We start from the raw sequence: 25,407 nt of genomic DNA, 5'->3' as shown, positions 1-25,407 counted from the left end.
TAACACAATAAGGATCCTGAGGGGCACAGATAATAAATTCAGTTGCTTATTATATTGTGACTGTTTCACAATTTGTCAAAATTAGACGCACTCACTAGATTTAGGTTAATAAATCAGTTTAATCATATAAATACATATTTTATATGTATAAAATTATAATCTGCTGTTTATTTGCACACGCTGAAAAGACAAACTTTTCTTCAGGCTGCAATGCGTATCCATTAATGACAGGGTTTACACTGCAATATTCTTAAAAATATCTTTGTGTAAAGAAAGACTTGCATGTCTATCATGCCTTTCATGATCTCAGGATGTCCCAAAATGCTTTACAGCCAATGAAGTACGTCGGAAGGGGGAATCACTGTTATGTGCTATTTTGAGTGGATGTATGAAGTCTGGAACAGGCCAGACTGTGTTTTTTTTATTCGCTTATGGGATGTGGGCGTCGCTGGCAAGGCCAGTATTTATTGCCCATCCCTAGTTGCCCTTGAGAGGGTGGTGGTGAGCCATCTTCTTGAACTGCTGCAGTCCGTGTGGTGAAGGTACTCCCACAGTGCTGTTAGGGAGGGAGTTCCAGGATTTTGACCCAGCGACGATGAAGGATCGGCGATATACTTCTAAGTCAGGATGGTGTGTGACTTGGAGGGGAACTTGGAGGTGGTGGAGTTCCCATGCGCCTGCTGCCCTTGTCCTTCTAGGTGGAAGAGGTCACGGGTTTGGGAGGTGCTCCCGAAGAAGCCTTGGCGCGTTGCTGCAGTGCATCTTGTAGATGGTACACACTGCAGCCACGGTACGCCGGTGGTGGAGGGAGTGAATGTTTAAGGTGGTGGATGGGGTGTCAAACAAGCAGGCTGCTTTGTCCTGGATGGTGTCGAGCTTCTTGAGTGTTGTTGGAGCTGCACTCATCCGGGCAAGTGGAGAGTATTCCATCACACTCCTTACGTGTGCCTTGTAGATGGTGGAAAGGCTTTGGGGAGTCAGGAGATGAGACACTCGCCGCAGAATACCCAGCTTCTGACCTGCTCTGTGAGCAGTTGTGGTAAACTCTGGATGAGGAATTAGTATGAGTGCACTGTTAGGTGCAGCAAGAATCCATTGTCGAGACATTCTATGCACCAGTAGCCCCATTACATTGGCTTGAATACAAACCCAAATTTTCCCTTTCCTGGAAAACTGGGAGGATACCCTCACCATCCAGCTTATATTTATCACTAAACGTAATAAATCCTTGCTTCGGTCGCTGAGAACTCAAATTTCTTCTGTTGAACATCAATGGCACAGGGGCCATCGCTGGCCTTTTGTCTTCCGAACCGACCTCCGTCAAATCCAGGTCGAGGCAACAACATTCCCCTCACACAGCCATCAAGTCTTGGGTGGGCAAGAATGAGAAGTGTGGTGAAGGAGCCATTCCGTCAGCTCCCCAGTTGTAATGATCAATAACATGTCATTCTATAGTGGACACTAGGTGGAGCCATATATAGCTGTATGTATAAGACTACACTACCCAGCTATATATTATATTAAGACTACATTACCCATGAGGCACTAGGCCACCCACAAGGCAGCAGTCAAGATGGAAGCCTCTACAGATACTGTACCTAGTCCACATGTGCTCAATAAAAGTGTCTAGCAAAAGCTAGCTGTGTTCATAATAAGAATGTCTATTTATTAATGAACATAAGACCAGTCACGGCCGGGATTTCTTGGCGAGCTACGGGGCAGAGATGTGAATGCGCTCTCTCATTCAATATGTCGTCCAGCATATGGCCTGTCATTGACACCTTGGCAATGCCAGTCGTCATGGACACTGTTGTGTTCCTGGTGAGCAGTGTTGCTAAGACGGCGGAGGGCGGGGGGGGGGGGGGGGGGGCCTTAGAAATTTAAGGGCAACCCTGTAAAGTTGCTGATTGCACAGGAGAATGTGGGACTTTCCAAAAAATAAATCTTAAGACAAGATATTTACTTTAGTCAACATTGCCAGCCACACAAGTACCACAGCAATTCCCCACCAAAGGTGGGCTACTTGGTGGCATTGGAAGTTATGCCAGGCGCCTGCCACAAACATATAAAGGAACCTGAACCCAGAAGATCCACCAGGACCAGGGCATAAGGTGGGTGCAAAAGGTCACAACACCACCGACCTGGCAGGGTTCCCATTGGATTGGAAAACCTAACCTTAGTGTTGATATTAATCGAGTAGAGTTCTGATCGATCAGAATTTAACAAATGGAGAGGATCTGTCAATTATTTCCAACAATCTGAGGCCACAGATCAACAATTTCTTTCCAAGAGACTTGTACAAAAGGTCCTTTGGTGTCATTAAGGTAAGTTGTTCAAATAATCATAGCCCGACAGTTCTGTACACTGATAATACAGTGTTATAAATCTCATCATTCATCAAGAAACTACTCGTGAAATAACGCTGGACGGCCAGCTGGTGGCGCCGTCCAAGGAGTATAAATACTCGGGCGTGGGCCCAGCTTTCCAGGGACATTTTGTAAGACAAGGAACTAGTGAAGTACAACTAGACCGCCATGTTCTGAAACAAGTTGATTAAAGCCTTGCTTTATGCTCAAACCAAGTGTGTAGTGAGTTTTATTACTTCATACAGTAAGTGTGTTTGTAACACCTTGGGGGTGATTTTGCCAATGGTGGCGCGTTGGGGGCGGGACTGCTGCTTGTCGGGTTTTAGTCCCACCTCCATCGACGTCTGGCCAATCCACGCTATTTTCCCTTGATTGACCTTGATAAGCCCGCCCAGTGGGCTTAGCAGGCCAATTAAGGGAAAGCCGGTGACAGAGAGCGTCAGCGTATGACGTCTCATCTGTCAAAAAAAAATGTTGACAGATGAATTGTCATCGTTTGACAGCTTTGAGAAACACTGACAATCTCTGTTGTTTGGTGCACTCTTGTACTCAAGGCTCAACAAACCTATTTTCTGAGCAGAAAGCAGATGGCTATTGCATCGGAGAATGCAGCAGCCATTCTGTCACCTCTGCCGTGGAGATGCCGGAGCCTCCGGATCCCCAACGATTGAAGCCTGCAGGAAGAAACAAAGGCAAGGAAACTTTTTCTAACACTTTTCACTCACCTCACATACTTACCTCTCCACACTTGCACCCATCACTCACCTCCACAGTGCACTTTTGGACCCCTCTCACCCCCGCAGACCCACTGCTCGCCTCGCTGACCCTGGCGGGGTTTCCCGACGTCGGGAAGCCCGCACTTCTGTTGGAAAAATGGGGATAATCCTCTTAACTGCCTGTTAACTACCTGTTAACTCCCTGTTAACAGGCAGTTAAGTGGTTGTAATCCCCTTCCTGCCTCGAGGAGATGGGACCCACGGCGGGTCGGGCGCCCGCCTCCTGGGAAGATGGCACGGAGGCGGGTTGGGGGCGGAATGAGTACCCACCCCCAGAGTCTGCCATTTTCCCGGCAGTCCCACTTCCAAGCCCGCCTCCCCAGGGCTGGCAAAGTCGCCCCCCCTTGTGTGGCCACACTAGACAGCGCAGTAAATGTACAAAAACCCAAAGAATCCTACACTACATGTTTCATCTTCCTTCACCTGGAATACCTGGACATTTACATTGAAACGTTCATCATTCTAAATCTCAATACATAAAAGATTGACACTAGAATACAGCTTACACTGTGACGTTAAATAGGACTGCAGCTTTATTATCACTTCACTTGGGAAATTCGCTACAGCAATGTGGTTGACTCTTAACTGCCCTCTGAAATGGCGGCCCACCCCCTCCTTCTCAAGGGCAATTAGGGATGGGCAATAAATGCTGGCCTTGCCAGCGACGCCCACATCCCAGGAATGAATTTTTTAAAAATTGGCCACTGTGATGTGAATCTCCCTGAAGCAGAGAGAAAAAATAATCACTTTCTAGTTCCGTCCATTCTCACCCAAGTGAAGAAGGCAGTTAGAATAATTGTAAAATACCTGCAGAAGGTCGAGTTTCAGCTTTATTTCTCCCTGAGTGGCTGAGCACAGCACTCCGATCACTACGCGCATGTACTCCTCTGCATTCACAATGAACAGCTGTTCCAAGATGCTCAGAGCGTGGCTTCGATAGAACTGGTCATCCAGAAAAATCTTGATGTAGGGAATCATCCCATATTCGCGAAGAATTACTAAACAGAAATGGGAAAGTTTGGGTTTGTATACGAGCCAGTGTAATGGTGCCACTGATGCACCCAGCGCCATCGCAACAGAAGTTAAATGCTATTTCACTTCACAGAAAGGTCAGTCCGACTTATACTGGGACATTTAACAAAACAGCAGAAAAGGGAGGGGTACGGCAGCCAATGATAGAGCTGTACTGGCGGAGGTCGATTACCTGCAGCAACTCGCCAAAGCTTCTTCGGCAGCACCTCCCAAACCCGCGACCTCTTCCAACTAGAAGGACAAGGGCAGCAGGCGCATGGGAACACCACCACCTCCAAGTTCCCCTCCAAGTCACACACCATCCTGACTTAGAAGTATATCGCCAACCCTTCATCGTTGCTGGGTAAAAATCCTGGAACTCCCTGCCTAACAGCACTGTGGGAGCACCTTCACCACACGGACTGTAGCGGTTCAAGAAGGCGGCTCACCACCACCTTCTCGAGGGCAATTAGGGATGGGCAATAAATGCTGGCCTTGCCAGCGATGCCCACATCCCATAAACGAATAAAAAAATATGTAGGGAGGAGATACTACTAGGGGGAGGGACCAACATAGAGCAAGGAAGGATAAAAATCATTATCTACTGAGTGTGGTGTGTATTCCAAACCTTGGACCTTTATCCCCTAAAAGAACTAAACTTGCATGGTGTGTGATCCTAGCATTAGTGCTCTGAATTCTGGGTTGACATCCAGTGTATGGTTTGTTGGGAGTCCATAAAACCCTCCTGCCATATAGGACTAGCCACCCTAAAGATAGTTATGGACATGGAAAGAGAAGGTTAAGAGGAGAAAAGAAAGACTTGCATTTCTATAGCGCCTTTCACGACCACCAGACGCCTCAAAGCGCTTTACAGCCAACGAAGCACTTTTTGAAATGTAGTCACTGTTGTGATGTAGGAAACGCGGCAGCCAATTTGCGCACAGCAAGCTCCCACAAACAGCAATGTGATAATGATCAGATAATCTGATTTTTGTTATGTGGGTTGAGGGATAAACATTGGCCAGGACACCGGGGAGAACTCCCCTGCTCTTCTTCAAAATAGTGCCATGGGATCTTTTCCATCCACCTGAGAGAGCAGACGGGGCCTCGGTTTAAGGTCTCATCATAAAGACGGCACTTCCAGCAGTGCAGCGCTCCCTCAGCACTGCACTGCAGTGTCAGTCTAGATTTTTGTGCTCAAGTCCCCGGAGTGGGACTTGAACCAACAACCTTCTGACTCTACGAGGTGAGAGAGTGCTACCCACTGAGCCACAGCTGGCACTATTAGGAGACCTAATAGAGGTATTCAAAATAATGAGGGGTTTTGATAGAGCAGAAAGGGAGAAACTGTCTCCTCTGGTAAATGGGTTGGTAACCAGAGATCATAGATTTAAAATAATTGGCGAAAGAATTAGAGGGGAAATGAGAATTTTTTGCACACAGAGGGTTGTTAAGATCTGGAACGCACTACCTGAAAGGGTGGCGGAAGCAGATTCCAGAGGGACGTTCAAAAGGCAATTAGACATGTACTTGAAGAGGACTAATTTGCAGGGTTATGGGAAGAAAGCTTGTATGTGGGACTAAACATGCACCTTTAACATAATAAAGCATCCCAAGGCTCTTCACTGGAGTGATTATCAAACAAGATTTGACACCAAGCCACATAAGAAGCTTTTAAGACAGGCGAAAGGTCACAGAGGTAGTTTTTAAGGACTATCTTAAAAGAAGCGAGAGAGGTAGGGAGGCGGGGGGTTTAGGGAGAGAATTCCAGAGCTAAGGGCCTAGGCAGCTGGAGGCATGGTGCGATAGAAAACGGGAATGCGCGAGAGGCGAGAATTGAAGGAGCACAGGAATCTCGGAGGGTTGTAGGAGGAGGTTACAGGGACAGGGAGGGGCGAGGCCATTGGAGGGGTTTGAAAACAAGGATGAGAATTTTAAATTCGAGGCGTTGGCAGACCAGGAGCCAATGTAGGTCAGCGAGCACAGGGGTGATGGGCGAACGGGGCTTGGTGCGAGTTAGGACACGGGTCAGCGAGCACGGGGCGATGGGTGAACGGGACTTGGTGCGAGTTAGGACACGGGTCAGCGAGCACAGGGGTGATGGGTGAACGGGACTTGGTGCGAGTTAGGACATGGGTCAGCGAGCACAGGGGTGATGGGTGAACAGGACTTGGTGCGAGTTAGGACACGGGGCAGTGAGCACAGGGTGATGGGTGAACGGGACTTGGTGCGAGTTAGGACACAGGTCAGTGAGCACAGGGGTGATGGGTGAACGGGACTTGGTGCGAGTTAGGACACGGGTCAGCGAGCACAGGGGTGATGGGTGAACGGGACTTGGTGCGAGTTAGGACACGGGTCAGTGAGCACAGGGGTGATGGGTGAACGGGACTTGGTGCGAGTTAGGACACGGGTCAGTGAGCACAGGGTGATGGGTGAACGGGACTTGGTGCGAGTTAGGACACGGGTCAGTGAGCACAGGGTGATGGGTGAACGGGACTTGGTGCGAGTTAGGACACGGGTCAGCGAGCACAGGGGTGATGGGTGAACGGGACTTGGTGCGAGTTAGGACACGGGTCAGTGAGCACAGGGGTGATGGGTGAACGGGACTTGGTGCGAGTTAGGACACGGGCCAGTGAGCACAGGGGTGATGGGTGAACGGGACTTGGTGCGAGTTAGGATACGGGTCAGCGAGCACAGGGTGATGGGTGAACGGGACTTGGTGTGAGTTAGGACACGGGTCAGTGAGCACAGGGTGATGGGTGAACGGGACTTGGTGCGAGTTAGGACACGGGTCAGCGAGCACAGGGGTGATGGGTGAACGGGACTTGGTGCGAGTTAGGACACGGGTCAGTGAGCACAGGGGTGATGGGTGAACGGGACTTGGTGCGAGTTAGGACACGGGTCAGTGAGCACAGGGGTGATGGGTGAACGGGACTTGGTGCGAGTTAGGACACGGGTCAGCGAGCACAGGGGTGATGGGTGAACGGGACTTGGTGCGAGTTAGGACACGGGCAGTGAGCACAGGGGTGATTGGCGAACGGGACTTGGTGCGAGTTAGGACACGGGCAGTGAGCACAGGGGTGATGGGTGAACGGGACTTGGTGCGAGTTAGGACACGGGTCAGCGAGCACAGGGGTGATGGGTGAACGGGACTCGGTGCGAGTTAGGACACGGGTCAGCGAGCACAGGGGTGATGGGTGAACGGGGCTCGGTGCGAGTTAGGACACGGGTCAGCGAGCACAGGGGTGATGGGTGAACGGGACTTGGTGCGAGTTAGGACACGGGTCAGCGAGCACAGGGGTGATGGGTGAACGGGACTTGGTGCGAGTTAGGTCACGGGTCAGCGAGCACAGGGGTGATGGGTGAACGGGACTTGGTGCGAGTTAGGACACGGGTCAGCGAGCACAGGGGTGATGGGTGAACGGGACTTGGTGCGAGTTAGGACACGGGTCAGCGAGCACAGGGGTGATGGGTGAACGGGACTTGGTGCGAGTTAGGACACGGGTCAGCGAGCACAGGGGTGATGGGTGAACGGGACTTGGTGCGAGTTAGGACACGGGTCAGCCAGCACAGGGGTGATGGGTGAACGGGACTTGGTGCGAGTTAGGACACGGGTCAGCGAGCACAGGGGTGATGGGTGAACGGGACTTGGTGCGAGTTAGGACACGGGTCAGCGAGCACAGGGGTGATGGGTGAACGGGACTTGGTGCGAGTTAGGACATGGGTCAGCGAGCATAGGGGTGATGGGTGAACAGGACTTGGTGCGAGTTAGGACACGGGTCAATGAGCACAGGGGTGATGGGTGAACGGGACTTGGTGCGAGTTAGGACACGGGCAGCAGAGTTTTGGATGAGCTCAAGTTTACATAAGAACATAAGAACATAAGGCGTAGGAGCAGGAGTCGGTCATTTGGCCCCTCGAGCCTGCTCCGCCATTCAATAAGAACATGGCTGACCTGATCTTGGCCTCAACTCCACTTCCCCGTCCGCTCCCCATAACTCTTGACTCCCTTATCGTTCAAAAATCTGTCTATCTCCTTATATATATTCAATGACCCAGCCTCCACAGCTCTCTGGGGAAGAGAATTCCAAAGATTCACGACCCTCAGAGAGAAGAAATTCCTCCTCACTTCCGATTTAAAACGGTTTCCCCTTATTCTGAAATTATGCCTCCTAGTTCTAGATTCCCCCACGAGGGGAAGCATCTACCCTGTCAAGCCCCTTCAGAATCTTATATGTTTCAATAAGATTCCCTCTCATCCTTCTAAACTCCAATGAGTATAGGCCCAACCTGCTCAACATTTCTTCATAAGACAACCCCTTCATCTCCGGAATCAACCTCGTGAACCTTCTCTGAACTGCCTCCAATGCAAGTATATCCTTCCTTAAATAAGGAGACCAAAACTGTACGCAGTACTCCGGTTGTGGCCTCACCAACGCCCTGTACAGTTGTAACAGGGCTTCCCTACTTTTATACTCCATCCCCTTTGCAATAAAGGCCAACACTCCATTTGCTTTACTAATTACTTGCTAATTACTGACATTAATATAGGGGATAGAGGAACATTCAATGGTAGCGTTAAGCCAACATCGCAAAGAGGCTTAAATAAACAAATTAGGAGAAACTCTGGCTTTTAAAATCAGTAGAGTATTGGACAGGAAGTGCAACATTGGCATTCCATGAAGGACCACTGATGTGAACAGTGTCACACCAACTCTTGGAACTTACCAATGTTTTTCACAGAGCCTTGAAGCATGATTGCCACAACCTTTAACATCAGACACGAGGCCTCTCTCTGGTGCTGCTGTTCACTGGAAGGTGTGCTGTTCCCTGCGGGTTCATTAGGAAATACAAATATGAAAGAAATTACAAAAGCCAAATCCAGATCCTCGGATACAGATTGAAAATTAACAAAAGCAATACGATGCTGATTACTCCCAGTAACGGGGTTGCCAAGTTAGGTTGCATGTATTCCTGGAGGTTCCATCATTTGACCGCCTGCCTTTAACTGCCCCGCCCCCTACGCCCCCACCATTCGTCACCCAACACATCCATCCTCACAGCGCACTACCTTCCCAATTGGAAAGCCGATCGGCTGTCGGTCAAAACAACCTTTTTCCCATCTTCATTATTTTTATAACTAATAAGAACATAAGAAATAGGAGCAGGGGTAGGCCATTCGGCCCCTCGAGCCTGCTCCACCATTCAATAAGATCATGGCTGATCTGACCTTGGGCTCGACTCCACTTTCCCTCCTGCTCCCCATAACCCTTGACTCCCCTGTAGCTCAAATATCTGTCAATCTCCGCCTTGAATCTATTCAATGACTCCGCCTCCACAGCTCTCTGGGGTAGAGAATTCCAAAGATTCACGACCCTCTGAGAGAAGAAATTCCTCCTCATCTCCCTTTTAAATGGGCGACCCCTTATTCTGAAACTATGCCCCCTAGTTCTAGATTCCCCCACGAGGGGAAACATCCTCTCAGCATCTACCCTGTCAAGCCCCTCAGAATCTTATATGTTTCATAAGAACATAAGAAATAGGAGCAGGAGTAGGCCAATCGCCCCTCGAGCCTGCTCCGCCATTCAATAAGATCATGGCTGATCTGATCCTAACCGCCAATCCACTATCACAGAACCATCTCCTGAATCTAACAGAATTAGACACACGAAATAGGAGCAGGATCAGGCTACACGGCCCCTGGGCCCGCTCCGCTATAAAAGTAGGGAAGTCCTGTTACAACTGTACAGGGCGTTGGTGAGACCACAACCGGAGTACTGCATATAGTTTTGGTCACCTTATTTAAAGAAGGATATACTTGCATTGGAGGCAGTTCAGAGAAGGTTCACAAGGTTGATTCCTGAGATGAAGGGGTTGTCTTATGAAGAAATGTTGAGCAGGTTGGGCCTATACTCATTGGAGTTTAGAAGGATGAGAGGGAATCTTATTGAAACATATAAGATTCTGAAGGGGCTTGACAGGGTAGATGCTTCCCCTCGTGGGGGAATCTAGAACTAAGAGGCATAATTTCAGAATAAGATCACCTCTCATTCTTCTAAACTCCAATGAGTATAGGCCCAACCTGCTCAACCTTTCCTCACAAGACAACCCCTTCATCTCCAGAATCAACCTAGTGAACCTTCTCTGAACTGCCTCCAATGCAAGTATATCCCTCCTTAAATACGGTGACCAAAACTGTACGCAGGACTCCAGGTGTGGTCTCACCAGCGCCCTGTACAGTTTTAGCAAGACTTCCTTACTTTTATACACCAGCCCCCTTGCAATAAAGGCCAACATTCCATTTGCCTTCCTAATTACTTGCTGTACCTACATGCTAACTTTTTGTGTTTCATGTACGAGGACCCCCAGATCCCTCTGTACCGCAGCATTCTGTAGTCTCTCTCCATTTAAATAATATTTTACTTTTCTATTCTTCCTACCAAAGTGGATAACCTTACATTTTCCCCGCACATTTTGAAAGTATTCAAAATAATTTTTTTTAAAGTTTTTTTCAATGACCCTATGATTTTTCTCCCGGGTGTTGCTGGCTGCAGTGACTAGGAGATCAATCCTCAATTCCTGGAGACTCCTGGGCAATCCTGCAGGGCTGGCAACCCCTACCCAGTACATGCACTGATTCCTCGGATAAGAATTTTATGGGCAAATGCAGCAAGTCTAAAATCCTGCATGAGCCTTGTTGGATGGGAGTGCAGGAGAGAGGTGGGGCTCTAATAATGGAGCCCTGATTGTCCCACGAACACACACCCCTGTCCAGTGAGGCAGCGCTCACCAAGTTAGTCTGTAAGATCTGGGCCAGCACTTGGGATCATAGCGGGTCAAAATAACCAAATCCTTTTAACACATCCTGACGTAAGAAATCTACTGAGCACTTGGTTTGAGTATAAAACAAGGCTTTAATCAACTGTTTCACAACCATGAGATTCTAGCTACATCACTAGTTCCTGGTTACAGAAACATCCTGAGCAAGCTGGGCCCACGCCCGAGTATTTATACTTTCCTTGGACGGCGCCACCAGCTGGCCACCCAGTGTTATCTCATGAGTCATTTCTGCATGAATGGTAAGATTCATGACACAGGCCAATAAATAATTCAAAGCAAATAAAGAGGAGAAATTACTGTCAGCAGTGCTGAAAACTGAACTCACGCACACCAGACTTCACTCTCTTCGACTTTTATTTCTAAATCTATCCCCACGTTTTCTAATTGCCATCTCTCAACACTGAGGTCCAAAGGTCACAGAGATAGTCGATAAAGATCATGGTTGTTACCTGCTTTCCTCAGGATTTTCGCATATCTTTGAAGCTGGGTGAGGACCATCTCAAGGAGCCTGGTTTCCCTGAACACGACGGTGAGCAATGGGTCGTGTTTGGCAATGTCCAGCACACACTCGAGCGCCAGCAGGGCGCAGGCTGGGGAGAGGTTCTCCCTGATTATGGCCTGTACTCGCGAAAAGACTTCATGGGGAACGTACGACAGGTCGATAACAACAAACCGCAGCATCTGAAAATACTGAATCTGCACAGGCCGTGACTTGCGGTAAAGCACCTCAGCAAATTGAAAGAGTGCTTGTTGTGTCCATTCCAGCAGGAAGAAGTTGGCTTTATTCCAGCTCCAGATCTTTTTGATGCTGCTCAGGATAATCGATGAGACGCAGGAACAATTAGCTTTTAAAAACACGGACTGCAAGACTTTGAAAGCCTGGATGTTTTTCACAGTTGTATCTTGAAATTGAAACAAAAGAAGGGGTGAGTCATTTGCAGTGAAGTGAGATACCCGAAATCTAGGACCAAAAAAATGGGCAACTTACCCCAAAGCGCTATAGTAATGGAGGACTATCCCAGACTTCAATGTATTCTATTCTCACCATAGGGAGGGACGCATATAAATCTTTGCTTAAGGGTGTGTGTTTACAAAAGTTAATGTTGAGCCCAAGAGTTGTACCTTAGTACTTTAGTCTACCCTCCAAATGCACTCCGAATCCCTGAAAGGGAGTCTGAGATAGGCCTGCCTCCACAGAAGAATTCGCTGATTTTATCATTGCAAGACCAAAAGCAGCTGACATAGTTAATAAAGAAGCACACCCACAGCAGAGACGGGGGCTTCAAGGCCCACTGGAGGAGAGAGGGACAAAGAGAGGCGATAGGAGAGGGAGTTAGACCACAAGCTGTCCAGTAAAGATACAATGGCTCCTGTATTGAAAGGGTCACACAGCTTTTCTTCGTGTTACTGAGCTACAGCAAAAATCATTGCCCAAAATTTCCAATGCAAGCATTGAAGAGAGCCAAAAGCAATCTGTACGTGCAGCTTCCTGAGATACTGCTCCCGCTGCTCCTCTTTAAATGTTTTTTGATTTTGGCTGTCCCTATAGTTCAGTGGTGGTCTTTATCTCTGAGCCTTGCAGACCAGGAAGGTCCCAGGTTCAATCACTGGTCTGTATGAGTTAGCAGATCACACTGGGACACTGCATCCCTAAATTAAGAAAGGGTAAATAGGCCAGGGTTCCTGCTCCTGATCACTCCCCAGTGACCCCTACTGGAATTGCACCTACGTGGGTACAGGATAAGGACAGGATCAGACTTGGCCATGATCTCCTTCATAGTCAGGTCGTCTGCTGGCACTCAATGCCATAGCTCGCACATGATTAAAGGTCACTTGAGTGAGCTGCCAGAGGGAGAGCACCACACATGGAACTGTACCCAATGAGTGAGTCAACATTCACCCAGCGAGTGAGTCAACACCTCAGCCAGTGATGCAGTCAACACCTCACCCAATGAGTGAGTCAACACCTCACCCAATGAGGGAGTCAACACCTCACCCAATGAGGGAGTCAACACCTCAGCCAGTGAGGCAGTCAACACCTCACCCAATAAGTGAGTCAACACCTCACCCAGTGAGTGAGTCAACACCTCACTCAGTGAGGGAGTCAACACCTCACCCAGTGAGTGAGTCAACACCTCACCCAATGAGGGTGTCAACACCTCACCCAGTGAGGCAGTCAACACCTCACCCAGTGAGTGAGTCAACATCTCACCCAATGAGTGAGTCAACACCTCACCCAATGAGTGAGTCAACACCTCACCCAATGAGTGAGTCAACACCTCACCCAGTGACGCAGTCAACACCTCACCCAATGAGGGAGTCAACACCTCACCCAATGAGGGAGTCAACACCTCACCCAATGAGGGAGTCAACACCTCAGCCAGTGAGGCAGTCAACACCTCACCCAATAAGTGAGTCAACACCTCACCCAGTGAGTGAGTCAACACCTCACTCAGTGAGGGAGTCAACACCTCACCCAGTGAGGGAGTCAACACCTCACCCAGTGAGTCAGTCAACACCTCACCCAGTGAGGCAGTCAACACCTCACCCAGTGAGTGAGTCAACACCTCACCCAGTGAGTGAGTCAACACCTCACCCAATGAGTGAGTCAACACCTCACCCAATGAGTGAGTCAACACCTCACCCAGTGAGGCAGTCAACACCTCACCCAATGAGTGAGTCAACACCTCACCCAATGAGTGAGTCAACACCTCACCCAATGAGTGAGTCAACACCTCACCCAATGAGTGAGTCAACACCTCACCCAATGAGTGAGTCAACACCTCACCCAGTGAGTGAGTCAACACCTCACCCAGTGAGGCAGTCAACACCTCACCCAGTGAGGCAGTCAACACCTCACCCAGTGAGGCAGTCAACACCTCACCCAGTGAGTGAGTCAACACCTCACCCAGTGAGTGAGTCAACACCTCACCCAGTGAGTGAGTCAACACCTCACCCAGTGAGTGAGTCAACATCTCACCCAGTGAGTGAGTCAACACCTCACCCAATGAGGCAGTCAACACCTCACCCAATGAGTGAGTCAACACCTCACCCAATGAGTGAGTCAACACCTCACCCAATGAGTGAGTCAACACCTCACCCAGTGAGTGAGTCAACACCTCACCCAGTGAGTGAGTCAACACCTCACCCAATGAGTGAGTCAACACCTCACCCAGTGAGGCAGTCAACACCTCACCCAGTGAGGCAGTCAACACCTCACCCAGTGAAGCAGTCAACACCTCACCCAGTGAGGCAGTCAACACCTCACCCAATGAGTGAGTCAACACCTCACCCAATGAGTGAGTCAACACCTCACCCAATGAGTGAGTCAACACCTCACCCAATGAGTGAGTCAACACCTCACCCAATGAGTGAGTCAACACCTCACCCAGTGAGGCAGTCAACACCTCACCCAGTGAGGCAGTCAACACCTCACCCAATGAGTGAGTCAACACCTCACCCAGTGAGTGAGGCAACACCTCACCCAGTGAGTGAGTCAACACCTCACCCAATGAGTGAGTCAACATCTCACCCAGTGAGTGAGTCAACACCTCACCCAATGAGGGTGTCAACACCTCACCCAGTGTGTGAGTCAACACCTCACCCAGTGAGGCAGTCAACACCTCACCCAATGAGTGAGTCAACACCTCACCCAATGAGTGAGTCAACACCTCACCCAGTGAGTGAGTCAACACCTCACCCAATGAGTGAGTCAACACCTCACCCAATGAGTGAGTCAACACCTCACCCAGTGAGGCAGTCAACACCTCACCCAGTGAGGCAGTCAACACCTCACCCAATGAGTGAGTCAACACCTCACCCAGTGAAGCAGTCAACACCTCACCCAGTGAGGCAGTCAACACCTCACCCAATGAGTGAGTCAACACCTCACCCAATGAGTGAGTCAACACCTCACCCAATGAGTGAGTCAACACCTCACCCAATGAGTGAGTCAACACCTCACCCAATGAGGCAGTCAACACCTCACCCAGTGAGTGAGTCAACACCTCACCCAATGAGTGAGTCAACACCTCACCCAGTGAAGCAGTCAACACCTCACCCAGTGAGGCAGTCAACACCTCACCCAATGAGTGAGTCAACACCTCACCCAATGAGTGAGTCAACACCTCACCCAATGAGTGAGTCAACACCTCACCCAATGAGTGAGTCAACACCTCACCCAGTGAGGCAGTCAACACCTCACCCAGTGAGGCAGTCAACACCTCACCCAATGAGTGAGTCAACACCTCACCCAGTGAAGCAGTCAACACCTCACCCAGTGAGGCAGTCAACACCTCACCCAATGAGTGAGTCAACACCTCACCCAATGAGTGAGTCAACACCTCACCCAATGAGTGAGTCAACACCTCACCCAATGAGTGAGTCAACACCTCACCCAGTGAGGCAGTCAACACCTCACCCAGTGAGTGAGTCAACACCTCACCCAATGAGTGAGTCAACATCTCACCCAGTGAGTGAGTCAACACCTCACCCAATGAGGGTGTCAACACCTCACCCAGTGTGTGAGTCAACACCTCACCCAGTGAGGCAGTCAACACCTCACCCAATGAGTGAGTCAACACCTCACCCAATGAGTGAGTCAACACCTCACCCAATGAGTGAGTCAACACCTCACCCAGTGAGTGAGTCAACACCTCACCCAATGAGTGAGTCAACACCTCACCCAATGAGTGAGTCAACACCTCACCCAGTGAGGCAGTCAACACCTCACCCAATGAGTGAGTCAACACCTCACCCAATGAGTGAGTCAACACCTCACCCAGTGAAGCAGTCAACACCTCACCCAGTGAGGCAGTCAACACCTCACCCAATGAGTGAGTCAACACCTCACCCAATGAGTGAGTCAACACCTCAGCCAGTGAGTGAGTCAACACCTCACCCAGGGAGGTAGTCAACACCTTCAGCAGGGAAAGGGAAGGGAGCAAATTTATGATTGGGAAATTCAGAAAGGAGGACATTTTTAAAAAAACAGTTGAAAATGTCCCAAAAATGTAGCAAAAGGAAACAAAATGAGAAGGAAAACAACCGCTAGAAATCCTGCAGGGGAGAAGGGTGGAGTGTTCAATTGGAATAGATATAAGAAGATGCAGAAATATGTTAAAAGGATAGTCAAAAAGGCAAAGGGAAACCTGGATAAAAGTACAGCTGTAGGCACAAACATAACAGATTCAAAGCAGGTCAAAGTGGTGCCATTTCCAAATAAAACAGCTCCAAGAATATCGCAGAAGATGAACAGATGGAAGATCATATGAGCCAAGAATAAGGTACACTAACATCAAGGCCCAGATTTCTGATATGCACTTCCACCTATTTTTATATCTCTTCTTGGGATGTGGACAACACTGTCAAGGCAATAGCTTTTGCCCGTCCTTCGTTGACATGAAGGCATTAATAGTGTTGGATTGGTGTCACGTGAGCTGGGTGGCAGGTTCCCAGCCCTGATGGTCATTAGCGAACCAGTTGGGTCTTCACAACAACCCATTTTCCAACGCCAGCTGATAAATTACCAGATTTATTGAACTCAGTTTCACAACGGGGTGAGCCTTTGAACTGACAACCCCTGGGCTGCTGGTCCAGTACCACAGCCAATAGGCTACCGTACCCATCTCATGAAGCTCCTCGCGCCTGGAAGACCAAGTAATGAAAGTCGCCCCTTGTATTTTACTTGCAGATTCACATGACAGTTTTGAGCATAAAGCGGAAGTGTGAGCCAAGTGCAGAAAGTTAGGTGATTTCCAAAGCTGTCCACCGAGCTTCTTTGGTCACGGTTTGTTACTAGCATTGCAAATAGAACATCATTCGAAAACATTTCCTCCCTTCCCCAACAGAAATAGGAAGTTAAGATTGCCATCTGTTTGGATATTGAACCGGACAATCGGGCTTTTCAATGAAATTGCAAAATCTGTTTCTTTTTAACAGGTTTGTTCCTTTTTTCTAGGGATGAAATTGCTCTGTTAATAAAGAACAGGACGGCCCTTGTCCTCCAATATAAAACCGCATGCTCAGAAATCAAGGGGGCGATTTTGCCAGCCCTGGGGAGATGGGTTTGGAGGCGGGATTGCCGGGAAAATGGCTTCACAGAGCTGTCAAACGATGACAATTCATTTTGACAGATGAAACGTCATACGTTGACGTGCTCTGCAACTGGCTTTCCCTTAATTGGCCTGCCAAGCCCGCTGGGTGGGCTTAACAAGGTCAATCAAGGGAAAATAGCGTGGGTTGGCCACAAATCGATGGAGGCGGGACATCGGCCTGACAAGCAGCAGTCCTGCCACCAACGCACCCCAGTCACAAAATCGCCCCCCAAGTTTCAAAACCATGTGGTCGATTTTAACTTGGGTGGGGTGGGGGGCGTCAAAGCCGGCGGCGATGTGCCTGGCCGGGAGATGTTAACTCCCAGACCTCATCTAAACACTCTGAAACTGACTCCCCCCGCCCAAAGCCAGCGGGAATGACATCAATTCCGGTGGGCGGGGATCAGGTCACCGCCGGCAACCCATGGAAACGGTAGCCGGCAATGTAAGCACGGCGGGAGTGGGGGGGGGGAGAATTGGGAACACTCGCAGTCAGGGCTGGAGGGGAAGCCCGGGGCAAAGGAAGCTCAAGGTATCGTTGTGGGACCGGGATGAGCAGGAGCACTTCTCCAGGGCTACAAGGATTCCGCATAAGATTTATTTTTCCAAAGATACCTTGGCCTCCTCTGGCCCCTCCGCGGACTTTCGCCATGGTTGAGGTGTCGGGGTTGGTCTCCCGAGTTAAAATGCCCGTGCGGTGCCGAAGATGTAGTTGGGCGGAGACTTTAAGACTTAAGTTAGGCTCCCGTCTCCCGGCAGCTGGAGTCTCGTCCGCTTTCAAAGTTAGTTAAAATAAAATGTTGCCGGTCGGGAGCAGTGCGGCCATGTGTGGACACGGATGGTTTTAACCCCTTCCACGCCCTGTTCTCACTACGTGGAGCGGTTAAAATCGACCCCCTTGTGTTCTTTCAACTTAATTAGTGGGTGATAATCATAGAGACAAATACAGATTCTCCTATTTTTGTTGAAGGAGGACACTCCCCCCCCCCCCCCCCCCCCCCCCACCTTATGGCAGGATGAATTAGTTATTACATTATTATAATAGCAAAATATTGCGGATGCTGGAAATCTGAAACAACAACAGACAATGCTGGAAACACTCAGCAGGTCAGGCAGCATCCGTGGAGAGAGGAACAGAGTTAACCTTTCAGGTCGGTGCCCCTTCGATAGAACTGGAAAACGTTAAGAGATGGAACAGGTTTTAAGCCGGTGCAGGGGCAGGGAAAGGGGGGAGGGGAGGAAAGAACAAAAGGGACGGTCTGTGCTAGGGTGGGAGGTAGGAGGGATTAAATGTTGCAAATGGGGATGGCAGAATCATCAACAACTGCCGCCTGAAAAACTGGGGGCAGGGGTTATAGTCTGAAATTGCTGAACTCAATGTTGAGTCCAGAAGGCTGTAAAGTGCCGAATCGAAAGATGAGGTGCTGTTCCTCGAGCTTACATTGAGCTTCGTTACATTACATTACATTATAATGGTTTTCAATTCATTTTCATCAGCAAAACAACTGGGAGAATTGTGATCCCCTGCTCTCTGTCTACCCTGCCCCATTCAGTTTGGACTTGGGAAAAAGTTGCACTCCGATCATCAGTCACTTATTGGGTTATCTGTTCAGTGGGCAGCTCTGGGTGACTCTTTCTTTCTCCTTACAGGATGCAGTCCTTTATTAGCAAGCTGGAGTCTCTACAGATCATCAACACTATAAAGAGAACACATTTGAACTTCCAGAGACCTCCTAGTAGATGCAACACATGCACAGTTACGGTGCCAGAAGTCAAATGTTAGGGACATGAAAGTTTCAAATTAATTTGTAACATCGACGGAGCTACAGGGGAGTCGAGGGTTATGGGGAGTGGGTGGGAAAGTGGAGTTGAGGCCAAGATCAGATCAGCCATGATCTTATTGAATGGCGGAGCAGTCTCGAGAGGCCAAATGGCCTACTCCTGCTCCTATTTCTTATGTTCTTAACACTCGCTATAGTTTGTGAGCTCAAACTGACACAGCAATTTACCTGATTTTGGTGGCTGTTGAAACTTAAAATCTGGGAATTGAGAACCTGCAATAGAGGGCATGACCTTCAATTCTTTCTGACCGTAGATTGTGAGGGAACTCAAAAAATCAACTAGTTCTTCCAAGGATTTTTCTTCTTCTTTCTCCAGTTCTTTATCATACCTGATGAGAGAGTGAGGTTCAACTAAGGATTGATTGCACCATTATCTCGAAATAAAACACATATATTAACTGAGAAAGCAGCGTCAAAAACCTTGGGCAAGGGGGATTGGGCGGTGGTGTGTGTCGTTCCAGCTCAGGGACGGCAGTTTAAATTCAGGGCATAATGGTGGGATGAAAGTCTTAAGTGTGTACTCGTAGTTAAAGTCTTTTGTGAGTTTGGTCAGTCTCAGCACAGGTCCTAGAAGCTGTGCATACACAACTTTGCAGCAGATTTCAAATTCACTCAGAGAGCCACAAGGTTCTTTGCTGTGGGAAATGCAGAATCGTCACTCTGGAACAGGGGGAGTGCTCCTCTGACCTCGGCAGCTAGTTCCACCATCCTTCTTTCTCCTGTGACTTGAATTTCAATCCAGCTCGTCAGCTGGAATGAAAGTCTCCACTTCCTAGCGGCAGTTAAGGATGTTACATGAAATTACTCTGGGCACCCTCATTCCTCCACAGTTCAATGGAGAAAGATAATTGGGAACCAGTTTGTTTGCATCACTGATAAAGGTCGCGGACACGATGGGCCGACATGGCCTCCTTCCGTGCTGCAACTTTCTAAGGTCATAAGGACACAAGGAGCAGTGCACTGAAAGACCCAATTGGTTCAATACAGTGAAATGGGCAGACACATGGCAGCTGTGTCAGGTACGGTAGCATAGTGGTTATGTCACTGGACTAATAATCCGGAATCCTGGGCTAATCCAGAGACATGAGTTCAAATCACGGCAGCTGGGGAATTAAAAATTTGATAATTAAATAAATCTGGACTAAAAAGCTCGTATCAGTAATAGTGACCATGAAACTACTGGATTGTCATTAAAAAAAACATCTGGTTCACTAATAGGGAAGGAAATCTGCCGCCCTTACCCGGTCTGGCTGATATATGACTCCAGACCCACAGCAATGTGGTTGACTCTTAACTGCCCTCTGAAACAGCCTAGCAAGCCACTCAGTCATATAAGGCGGCTCACCACCTCCTTCTCGAGGGCAATTAGGGATGGGCAATAAATGCCAGCAATGCCCACATCCCATGAATGAATAAATTAAAAAAAAGACATTTAATGCAGAGGAGTGTGAAGTGATGCACTATGGAAGGAAAAATGAGGAGAGGCAATATAAATTAAATGGTACAATTTTAAAGGGGATGCAGGGACAGAGAGACCTGAGAGTTCACGTACACAAATCTTTGAAGGTGGCAGAACAAGTTGATAAGGCTGTTAAAAAAACATATGGGATCCTTGGCTTTATAAGCAGAGGCATAGAGTAAAAAAGCAAGGAAGTTATGGTAAACCTTTATAAAACACTGGCTAGGCCTCAGCTGGGGAATTGTGTTAAATTCTAGGCACCACACTTTAGGAAGGATGTCAAGGCCTTGCAAAGGAGATTTACCAGAATTGTACCAGGGATGAGGGACTTCCGTTACGTGGAGTGACTAGAGAAGCTGGGATTGCTCTCCTTAGAGCAGGGAAGGTTAAGGGGAGATTTAATAGAGGTGTTCAAAATTATGAGGGATTTTGATAGAGTAGACAGGGAGAAACTGTTTCCACTGGCAGGAGGGTCAGTAACCAGAGGACACAGATTTAAGATCATTGGCAAAAACTCCAGAGAGGAAATGAAGATACATTTTTTATACACAGCGAGTTGTTACAATCTGGAATGCGCTGCCTGAAAGGGCGGCGGAAGGAGATTCAATAGCAACTTTCAAAAGGGAATTGGATAAATACTTGAAAAGGAGAACTTTGTAGGGCTATGGGGAAAGAGCAGGGAGGAGTGGGTCTAATCGGATAGATCTTTCACAGAGCCAGCACACGCACGATGGGCCGAATGGCCTTTTTCTGTGCTGTATGATTCTATGATCCTAATAGCAGCTGTTCTTTTGGGACTGGAAGTATCATAGAATCTTACAGCACAGAAGGAGGCCATTCAGGCTATCGTGCCTGGGCGCTTTGAAAGGCATTTTCTCTTCACCAATTCCAGGTTTCGCCTGGTTTACCTACTGTCTCAAGCTTGTGCAGCAGTTATTCATTTGAGACTTGATCAAAGCTTAACTGGAAGACATGGTACAATGTGATAGGACTTGTCAACATCTACTTGAGATGTCACTCTCTCAAAAGATTCAAGGAGGTTGGTTAAGCAGGAGCTCCCTGATCTGTAAGCGTCTTGGCTGCTATTTATTTGTTTCTCTTCATCTAGAGAACCACTGCCAATCGCCCAGAAATTCGGGTCTCCACGGGTGAGTACGCATGGGGTACTCACCCGTAAGCCCAATGGAAGTGCCGGTTTCCTGCATGCACTGCGCATGCGCGGGAAACCGGAACTTCTGTTCCCCTGAAAGAAGGGGTTGAGAGGTGGAACGCGTGCGCCGGAGAGGCAGCGTGTGCGCATCGAACTTACGTTTTTTTTCCAGGTTTTTCCGGGAGGGTAAGTCTCCAAGAGTTACACTTTTAAAAAGCAGGTGCAAAGCCTGCTTTTTACAAGGTAAGTGGTGAATTAATTAAAATTGAAACATTTTTTCCACAGGTTTATTATTTTAAAATACTTTAAAGAAAGGTAAGTTTATTTTTAGCCCCGTTAGAAAATGTAATTAATTTTTTCAAAAATTAAAATTATTGTTTAAAATAGTTATTTCATGTAATTTATAATTATTTTAAAAATGTGATGTTTTTTTTAAATTTATTTGAAGATTTAATGATGTTTTGGGGCTTATAGTATTCCCTGCTTACCATTGGCTCTCCATGGCCCACGTGATTCCAGGAGATGCATCAAACTAACTGTGCCCCTGGGATACGCAAGCACTGCGCGCCGGCAGTTGGAGGAGGCCCAGGATCGGAATCCCACGCGGGCCCACAGCTCAACGGCCGGCGCGCTAGGTAAGTGCAGGTCGGGGGCTTGCACCCGCGGGAAGCCTCCGACCCGAATTTCTGGGCCATTATGTTGCCATTTACCAGTGGAACATTAATGGGTGTGGAGTTAGCTGGGTTTGCTACTCACACTTATAACATCATTTCAGCTTTCACGTTCAGAGGCCTCTCTACTTTTGTGTTATTATGTTACAAACAGAGTTGCTACACTAATTTAGAGACTTGAGGGAGGATCTCCCATTTCAGCTCTGTTGGCACACACCAGGGAAATTGCAACCCCACCACCCCACTTCCACCAACCCCCCCCTTCATCAATGTTCTCGTCAAGCTGCGCGGCCACTGGAGGTCCTGCGCAGGCCGCTTGCCGGCTTTACAATAGGAAAAGACGCACGTGCGCGGAGATTTGAATGGGCCCACAGCCCATTAAAGGGGCCGAGCACCCAAAAACAAATGAGAGGGAACATTGCCTTCAACAGGGAACATTGCCTTCAACCACCCGCTTTTCACCACACCCAACCGCCGCCACCACCACCACCCCCCGCCCGCCCCCACCAGCCCACAATTTTCCGCTCATTAGTTTTAATGCAAAGAAAATCACGGGCTGGGGACACTCACTTTCCCGATGTGTGCTCCAAGCCCCAAAGCAGTAGATCGCCACACTGTAGTTTGCAACCACACCCAGGATTTGAGTATGAGTAAAGACGTCTTACTGCAATTATATAGGGCCCTGGTGAGACCACACCTGGAGTATTGTGTACAGGTTTGGTCTCCTTACCTAAGGATGGAGTGCAGCGAAGCTTCACCAGACTGGTTCCTGGGATGGGGGGATTGTCCTATGAGGAGAGGTTGAGTAAACTAAGCCTATATTCTCTAGAGTTTAGAAGAATGAGAGGTGATCTCATTGAAATATACAAAATTCTTACAGGGCTTGACAGGGTAGACGCAGGGAGGATGGGGAGTGTAGAACTAGGAGTCACAGTCTCAGAATAAGGGGTCAGCCATTTAGGACTGAGATGAGGAGAAATTTCTTCACTCAGAGGGTGGTGAATCTTTGGAATTCTCTACCCCAGAGGGCTGTGGAGGCTCAGTCATTGAGTATATTCAAGACAGAGATCGATAGATTTTTTAATATTAAGGGAATCAAAGGATATGGGGATAGTGCAGGAAAGTGGAGATGAGGTCGAAGATCAGCCATGATCATATTGAATGGCGGAGCAGACTCGAGAGGCCGAATGGTCTACTCCTGCTCCTATTTCTTATGTTTTTATGTATGAAAAGACACAGCAACTGTGAGCCTGTCAGTCATTAACAGCGTGACTGGACCATTCGCAGTTCTCAAAAACTCAATGAAGGCAAAGCAGAAAGAAGAAATCGTTCTAAGCAGAGCTTTGATTTTTTTTTTGCAGTGCCTTACAAAAATCTCTTTAAAAAGGAGCCAGAGAACAAGTAGTTGTACTTGCCCGAGGAGCAGCGTGGTTAGCAGCTGGTACCCTTCGCTACTTTCAAAATCAGCGAGCAGCTCCGGGGAAACTTGATATGAATCCTTCACAAAGCAGAACACGTTGACTGCTGCTTGAGCTGCATCATAGATCGATGACCTGTCTGCCATTGCAGATAAACTCTGAATACACCACTTTATACAGTCGCTTTCTGTAAAAATATAAAGTTGCCATTAGTGTTTCATGCCACATACAAAACACCGAAGTAGAAACATAGAAACATAGAAGATAGGAGCAGGAGTTGGCCATTTGGCCCCTCGAGCCTGCTCCGCCATTCAATGAGATCATGGCTGATCATCCAAATTCAGTACCCTGTCCCTGCTTTCTCCCCATATCCCTTGATCCCTTTAGCCTTAAGAAATATATCTAACTCCTTCTTGAATATATTTAATGAATTGGCCTCAACTGCCTTCTGTGGTAGAGAATTCCACAGGTTCACCACTCTCTGGGTGAAGAAATTCCTCCTCATCTCAGTCCTAAATGGCTTACCCCTTATCCTTAGACTGTGACCCCTGGTTCTGGACTCCCCACCATCGGGAACATCCTTCCTGCATCTAGTCTGTCCAGTCCTTTTAGAATTTTATAAGTTTCAATGAGATCCCCTCTCATTCTTCTAAACTCTAGCGAATATAAGCCCAATCGACTCAATCTCTCTTCATACGTCATTCCTGCCATCCCAGGTATCAGTCTGGTGAATCTACGCTGCACTCCCTCCATGGCAAGAACATCCTTCCTCAGGTAAGGCGACCAAAACTGCACACTAAGTACTACTTCAGCAAAAGATACAATGATAATTCACTCACCAATTACCCTCCAGAACAAATATATCCCTGAAGGTTTCCGATTTTATCAACAACATATAGAATTCACTCACTGCTTGTACTTAAATTAATGTTAATGAGCCATTATTAATGTACAAATCGGCCAGCAACTTCAGGGGATTAAGAGTTACGCCGTGAGTTGCGAATCTGCAGAACTTGCTGGTCAATTTATGTTTTTCTTTCTGTCTCTTTTCTCTCTCTCTCTTAATCCAATCTTTCTTTCCCTCTCTTCATTTCTCTTTCTGTACCTGATTTGACGTTGAATTCACCCACTCCAATTCACACAAATGGTATCTCACCCTTAGCCTCTCATTATTTTTAAGAACTTGCTGGATCTGCACATTAATTGCCCATTAAACTTGCCCCAGAAAGTTAAGTCTGGTAATTAATAGCGTAAGTAGCCCAGAAAGTGAACAATTTAAACTGCAGAGTCTCAGTTCATCAGGTAGTGAATTGTTATTGGAGATTTTTTAAATGCCAAATTTTCAACTTTAAATGTTTTTTTTCTTACTTTTCCTTTCTGTCTCTTCTCTCTCTCTCAATCCAGTCTTTCTTTCCCCTCTCTTTATCTCTATTTCTGTACCTGATTTAACATTGAATTCACCCACTCTAATTCACTTCCTTCTCGGTCCTTCTTTTTGTTTATTTCTCAATCCTTAAATCTCATTTGTTAAAGAGATACCCTAGAACAGAACTAAGGGCCATAAAGATTAGATAGTCACTAATAAATTCAGTAAGGAAATCAGGAGAAACTTCTTTACCCAGTCGGTGGTTAGAATGTGGAACTTGCTACCACGAGTAGCGGTTGAGGTGAATAGCACAGATGTATTTAAGGGGAAGTTAGATAAGTACGTGAAGGAGAAAGGAATAGAATATTATGCTGATAGGGTTAGATGAAGTAGGGTGGGAGGGAGCTCGAGTGG

The 25,407-nt window shown here is 47.9% G+C and overlaps 1 protein-coding gene across 1 annotated transcript in view; it reads right to left on the bottom strand.

Annotated features, from left to right (window-relative positions):
- Positions 1–25,407, bottom strand: part of wdfy4 (WDFY family member 4) — a 351,018-nt gene that overhangs the window by 303,891 nt on the left and 21,720 nt on the right. Inside the window, exons 6-10 of the mRNA XM_085970369.1 lie at positions 23,625–23,814; positions 19,098–19,258; positions 11,443–11,895; positions 8,882–8,983; positions 3,950–4,140 (exon numbers count right to left, since the gene is read on the bottom strand). Of these exons, the coding sequence (XP_085826495.1) occupies positions 3,950–4,140; positions 8,882–8,983; positions 11,443–11,895; positions 19,098–19,258; positions 23,625–23,814 (1,097 nt within the window). The remainder of the gene's footprint in view (positions 1–3,949; positions 4,141–8,881; positions 8,984–11,442; positions 11,896–19,097; positions 19,259–23,624; positions 23,815–25,407) is intronic.

Source organism: Somniosus microcephalus, chromosome 29 (genome assembly GCF_052327205.1).
Source record: "Somniosus microcephalus isolate GS21.2 chromosome 29, FLI_Smic_1.0, whole genome shotgun sequence".
Taxonomy (NCBI): Eukaryota; Metazoa; Chordata; class Chondrichthyes; order Squaliformes; family Somniosidae; genus Somniosus; species Somniosus microcephalus.
The sequence above is the reverse complement of the archived record's forward strand: the minus strand, read 5'-3'. Positions and strand labels throughout refer to the sequence as shown.